We start from the raw sequence: 5814 nt of genomic DNA, 5'->3' as shown, positions 1-5814 counted from the left end.
ATGCAACTTATATACGGAGGGCTAATTGGTTATTATGACTATAACTAGATGATCAGGTAGGTGGACATTGTCGGTTAGAAACATGTTCTTGATGTTATGAATAAGTGTAAGTCCATTAGATCTCCAATTAAGAGTGAAATCAAGTTATGATTAAGACTCTCTCTCTTAAAGAAAACTCTAGACGTTTCTTACTTGTCCTATCGAGCGACATCACTACCATTTGAAAAGTGTAAGGGAAGATATAGCCAAGGTGAGAGGATGTATGCATATCATTCGTGATCGATTAGTAACTTTTGAATAGGCAGACGAAGAGGTTACAACACTAAAAAATTAAACTATGGAAACAATGGATAATGCACTAACAATAAACAATAAAAAGAAGGTAACAAAAGCTCAGATTAAGAAAAGAAGTAAACAATAAACACCATCATTCATCCAACAAATGTAAATTGAAACTTTTACCTCAATAGTCAATTCTCATCTAGAAATTAAAATAACTAAACATTCATAAAGTAGTAGTAGAGAACTGTCAAATTTTGATTTTATGCTAGAAACTGAGATCTCAAACGGAAGATGGTCAAGATTGGTTGCTAGCGGTAATTTTTTTCCCATCAAGTCCAAGTCTTGCTACTATTGCAAAAACTATAGGATGATGATGATGATGATCATAATAATAATAATAATAATACCAGGGGAGATGTGCACTTGATTCACCAAAGATAAAAAGCACTAATAATCACATATAAGAACTTATTTTTCATATTAAGATGTTGTGAAGAAACAAAAATAAAAAATTCATCAACAGCTTAATATCTACCTGAAGGAGCAGTAATAGGATGGGGTACTTGAGGCATATTTTTCACTGGAGCTGGATGAAAGTATGATACAAATTAGAACCAAATACAAGCAGCAAAATACCTGGAAAAGCTTGCTAAATTTGATGACAGTAAAAAATTGATATAGAAGCTTCTTAACATGAGACAATTCAATAATACTTGAAGGAGCAGGCTGAGTTTGAGAGGTCTGAGCTGTAGTTCTAACTGTAGTTGGATCATCTCGAGGCATGGCAGGCATGTTTGTCTGTGCAGGAACGACAGTCTTCGAGGCTTTTGCTCTAATAGCATATCGCCTATTTTGGAACCAATTCCACACCTTTTGCGAATAATTAAAGTTACAGAAAGATCAATTAAAAAATTAAGCATGTGCATAAAGGGAAGTTATTTACTTGTTTCACCGTAACCTCAACCACTCCGGATCTTTCAGCTGAAGCACTATATCAAAAAAAATTACACCACAGCCAAGCTTTCAGATATTCATTAGCGGACTCCAAGTATTTAAATTATTAGCCACAGCATATCTCCTACATACCTAAACTTCTGAGCAAGAGCTTCCAGAATTTCACGTGCAGGCACAGAACAGTTGTGCGCTTGAAGAATAGCTTCCATCTCGCTAACCTTTAATGTAAAATTGTAACCATGTCAAGGGAAAAGGAATTAAGTGCCTTGCCATGCCACAAAACAATGATAAACATTATACTGATGCAATGAGTTACAGCAAGATAATTCCATAGAAATCAAATAAAAACTACATATTCAAATTACATGTAAGTTTAACCCTGGTGCATTAAAATAAATAGGGACTTCCACTTTGTCAGCGTAGATGCACAAATTCACAAATGTTTTTAATCTGATGACACCTTTTATGTCAGTGACTATCCAAGATGTGCCAAATAGAAATACGAGATTGTAAGAACATTTTAATGGTGGAGATGCTCAAAGTTTGTTGAACATGAGGCGCACATCAGAGTAGGAGGGGCTGATTTTAATGGATGGAGGTTGGCACGGAATAATATTTTCTCAATTCGTGCTTATTTTAGATCATTATTGGGACCTGTAAAGAGCTCATTCCCCTGGAAGATGGTATGACAATGTAAACTGTCCCCTCGGGTGGCATTCTTACTATGGACAATTTTGAGGAAAGAAGTGTTAACAATGGATAACCTCCGAATAAGTGGCTTTTATGTTATGGAGTGGTGTTATATGTGTAGGAGGAATGAGGAGACGATTGACCACTTATTTCTTCGCTGTGACGGTGCTCGTTTGCTATAGAACAATATTCTGGCCTCTCAACACATGTACTGGGTGTTATCGCGGCGTATGGAAGATGTATTGCGTATGGAAGATGTATTGAAGTCATCGAGGATAAAATTTCGTAATAAAGATAGCAAGATTCTTTGGGACCTTATTCTATACAATGTGTATGGAGGGAAAGAAATAGCCGTTGTTTTGATCATCATACATGGACAACAGAGCAAATTAAAGAATTATTTTATTTGACATTGTATACCTGGTTTAATGCGACACCTATTACTTGTATAGACAGGCTACCTAATTTTATGTTGTTTCTTTTTTATATAAATTGATAATAAACTTCCTATGTATTATCCGTGATTAATAATTTTTTTTTTTTTTATAAGTATGATTAATAAAATATTTAATTACCTAAAAAAAAAAAAATGTTTGTTGAACATGAGTGTAATAACTAGTTAGTTTCTTGCTACAAATGCTACAGTGCCCAGTTCTGAAATGCATGTTTAAAAAGGTCGGAAAACATGGCAGCACATTGTGTTAATGCAAGGATGGGTTCCTTCAACATAAGTGTGGTCTCTTTAACATGGACAGGATGTGTTTAATACGCCATAAATTGTGATCGTAACAACTAGATGACGTACACCAGGTGTAGCAAGGATTCAATTCTAACAGCAGGAGGCTATAACAGACTGGAACTCAATATAATAATTTCCCAGAAGAAATAAAACTTTATGGTATTACAGAAAATTCAAAAATTTCACACTAATTCACAAGGATTATTTCACCAGAAAAATCCACAAGAGGGCTTTGGGAATGATGATAAAAGAAACTGACTAAATTCAGTTTAATAAATCTTCCTCCTATCTTATAGTTACTTCGTGGCTTTTGCTTCAACTTAGCTGAAACCATTCAAAAGTGGTTAAAAGTTTTTGCGTGTTTCGAACAAAATGGTATTGCAAAACTAGACAATAGACATACAGATGAGAAGCATGGGTAGCATTTATTCTTGCTGAGGGAAAAAGTGTATGCACACAACAAGAGATTCCTATGTTAACCTACTCATTTAAAAGCTTAAACTATTAGAAATGGCCTCGTATATCCATTTAATCTTGTATTCATCAAGCCACCCCCACGTGCAGACCAAATGTATTTTTTGACCAAAGATCCAACACTTGCACAAAATTGAACCCAAAGTGTTGCCTGGCTCACCATCATGTTAACCATCTCATTTAAAATTTTATAATTTACCAGAAGATGGTCAACATGGTTGCACCCATCTTAGCGGGCTTGATTCTATCCATCTGAAAATCTCATACAAGCCGTTAGATTTCAAGATTAATATTTTCAAATGAGCCACACTAAATATATTGAGGATAAAAATCCACATAGCTTAAACATGAAAATAATATTCAACTTGTAAAGACTTGGGCTAAGAACCCCAAGACTTCGAGCATGTTGCGGAGTGCTTCAAACTTCAAAGCTCCTTATAAGCTCTCCCAACAATACATGCACTGAATAACCAATGCACTCAATTCATGTTTATGCATCGATTTCTTCATATAGTCCATATGCTCAGCTAAACCACCAGTGTTCACATCCTCTACGAATTGCTCGAGTGTGCATCTTATCCTAAATAAAAGTTTTTATACACTTCAGGAAACCGGCACCAGATATACCTAATTCCGCATAAACGAGTGCAGGTACCAAGCCTTTATTTATTTATACAGATCCACTTACGATGGCTTTGGTGTTGAAAGCGAAGTTTTTAATGTCCTGTCTGTTTGACATCATGCCCCTCACAAGATCCTCGAAAGACGATAGTGAATTTGAGCCCTCTACTGTTGCAATTCCACTCTTATCATCAACAGAATTAGTTGCCTCCAGCAAGGCCCTTGTCAACTCTTCTCTGAGCTTTTTCATAGCATCCAAAAACATCGTCAGCATCAGCCATCAGACAAAACAAGTAAAATGTCATAATATTTCTAAAAACCGTGTTGACGTGGGACAGATAGAATTGGTAAATGCCCACAAACTTTTGACGTCATCAATTCAAGTGGAAGATACTGTTGAAAGCATTATCTCCAACCCATCATTTTCTTTCTTTCTATTTGGTTACCTACATTCCTTAATTATATTGTCATGATAACAAAATTAACACTGGGAAATTTCAATTTCGGTTCAATTTTACTGTTAGATAAAATGGTCAATTTCAGTTCATTTTACATTTAGAAAGTAACAAAACTATCCATGTTAATAGAAAAGAATTAGACTACGATCACGCGGGACTAGGAAAACATACAACTTGCATCTAGTGAAGGTTAATCACGGACATTTATATTTTCTAACTCAGAATACATTGTGTTACCAAACAGGCCCTTAGTTTTGTCGAAATACCAATGATGCCCCTATTGAGCAAAGAGTCTATGCATAAGAACTGGAAAGGGTAATTTGACATTCAGGTAAATTTTGAAAATTTTATTATGAAATAGTAGAGAATGTGTAATTAAAAAAGAATAAAAAAGTTTTTTATTTGTATATAATATTATTTTAATGAAAATTGTATGATTGAAAATGAATTCCGTAAATAAATAATGTCGTAAAATGTAAAATAATAGGTGACAAATCGAAGTTCGGTAAACAAAATTACTTACTAGAGTTGCATTGCTCCCGCCGAAAAACTTCCATTTCATACACTCTGCAGAATAATTAAATACGTTTAGACATACAAATATATACAACACAAGAACCAAGATTACAGCATTACCAGAAAATAAGTAAAAAAAACTTAGAAATAAGCTAAGCCAAACACGCTCAAAATTACCTATGGAGGAAGAGCAAACTGTGGCGGACTCAAGAACAAGAAAAGCAATTCGAACGAAGAGAAAAGGCAAAATTAATCCAATCAACAAGATCGCCGGCATAACCACCGTCCGTTGACAAATCCGGCGAGTAACCGCCTTGTGCGGTGAATTCTTACCCTTCATCACCTGCCAAAAATTCCACCGGCAGCACTACCCGATATACTCAATCTCTTTAATCCAGTCGTAAAAATATAAAACTTCATATTCCGAGATTTGATTTCCGCTTCTTCTTCTTGAAGAAAATTATCATCTCAGATTCAGCTTCTTCTTGTTCTACTAAGATAATTCAGACGTTAATTTACCTCTGAAGAATCAATTGATCAATTTCTGCTTCATTACAAGCTGTATCTTCAAGTTGAAGTTCAAAAACATTCATATATACTGCGATCTGTCAATCAAATAATGATATCATTTTGCTCTTCATCAAGAAATGATCAACTATTCAACTGTGTGTGTGAGAGAGTGAGAGAGAGTGGGGGGCCTAAAGCCAAAACCAACGCCGCGTTAAATGCCGCGGGAATTATAGATCAGCGCTCGATTCCTGCAATAGTACCATGTGCTTTGTTGAGAGTACGGAGAAATTGTTAAATTCCTATATTATCCTTCTTCTGTCGACATATTTACGATGATGACCCTTCTTTTGCGAGTCTGTGACCGACACCGACACGATTTTGACTTTCCTATATTTTCCTTTCGTCTCAACCACTCGCCTTGTTTTCACGATGCAAACAAATATATATTCATGGTTTGATTCTCATTCTTTTTAAAATTTAGTTTTGATTCTCATTCTTTTAAAAATTTAGTTTTTTAAAAATTATTTTTAATCACATATTTTTTTAATAAAATAACAAGTAAATTTAAAA

At 34.8% G+C, this 5814-nt stretch overlaps 2 protein-coding genes across 5 annotated transcripts; both read right to left on the bottom strand.

Moving 5' to 3' along the window:
• Positions 1–791: 791 nt before the first annotated feature.
• On the bottom strand, positions 792–3807 carry LOC111395611 (protein SAWADEE HOMEODOMAIN HOMOLOG 2-like). 4 transcript variants are annotated; one of them, XM_023021689.1, is made up of 5 exons: positions 2647–3807; positions 1369–1454; positions 1226–1271; positions 996–1152; positions 792–868 (listed from the first exon to the last, which is right to left on the bottom strand). In XM_023021689.1, the coding sequence occupies exons 1-5, from the start codon at positions 2653–2655 to the stop codon at positions 807–809; spliced, it is 360 nt and encodes a 119-aa protein (XP_022877457.1). In that variant the 5' UTR covers positions 2656–3807; the 3' UTR covers positions 792–806. The 4 variants fall into 4 exon arrangements, with proteins under 4 accessions (XP_022877457.1, XP_022877454.1, XP_022877455.1 ...); XM_023021690.1 differs by having other exon boundaries at positions 801–868; positions 976–1152; XM_023021686.1 differs by having other exon boundaries at positions 792–1152.
• On the bottom strand, positions 3335–5496 carry LOC111395044 (probable galacturonosyltransferase 15). The gene is made up of 4 exons (XM_023021067.1): positions 4912–5496; positions 4742–4785; positions 3816–4001; positions 3335–3391 (listed from the first exon to the last, which is right to left on the bottom strand). Exons 1-4 carry the CDS (start codon positions 5072–5074, stop codon positions 3335–3337), a joined length of 450 nt encoding a protein of 149 aa, XP_022876835.1. The 5' UTR covers positions 5075–5496.
• Positions 5497–5814: the final 318 nt, after the last annotated feature.

The sequence above is a fragment of the Olea europaea genome, chromosome 6 (assembly GCF_002742605.1).
Source record: "Olea europaea var. sylvestris chromosome 6, O_europaea_v1, whole genome shotgun sequence".
In the NCBI taxonomy this organism is placed as follows: domain Eukaryota; kingdom Viridiplantae; phylum Streptophyta; class Magnoliopsida; order Lamiales; family Oleaceae; genus Olea; species Olea europaea.
Note: the sequence above shows the minus strand (reverse complement) of the source record. Positions and strands in the feature narration are given on the sequence as shown.

Bases quoted from the DNA above. Each gene is read 5' to 3' on its own strand.
- LOC111395044 (XM_023021067.1), bottom strand. From the start codon at position 5,074: ATGAAGGGTAAGAATTCACCGCACAAGGCGGTTACTCGCCGGATTTGT. The intron at 4,002-4,741 runs GTAAGTAATTTT...GCTATGAAAAAG, and splicing joins GCGGGAGCAATGCAACTCTA to CTCAGAGAAGAGTTGACAAG. The intron at 3,392-3,815 runs GTATAAATAAAT...TGAGATTTTCAG, and splicing joins AAGCCATCGTAAGTGGATCT to ATGGATAGAATCAAGCCCGC.
- LOC111395611 (XM_023021686.1), bottom strand. The intron at 1,272-1,368 runs GTATGTAGGAGA...TTTTTGATATAG, and splicing joins GCTCTTGCTCAGAAGTTTAG to TGCTTCAGCTGAAAGATCCG. The intron at 1,153-1,225 runs GTAAATAACTTC...TATTCGCAAAAG, and splicing joins TTGAGGTTACGGTGAAACAA to GTGTGGAATTGGTTCCAAAA.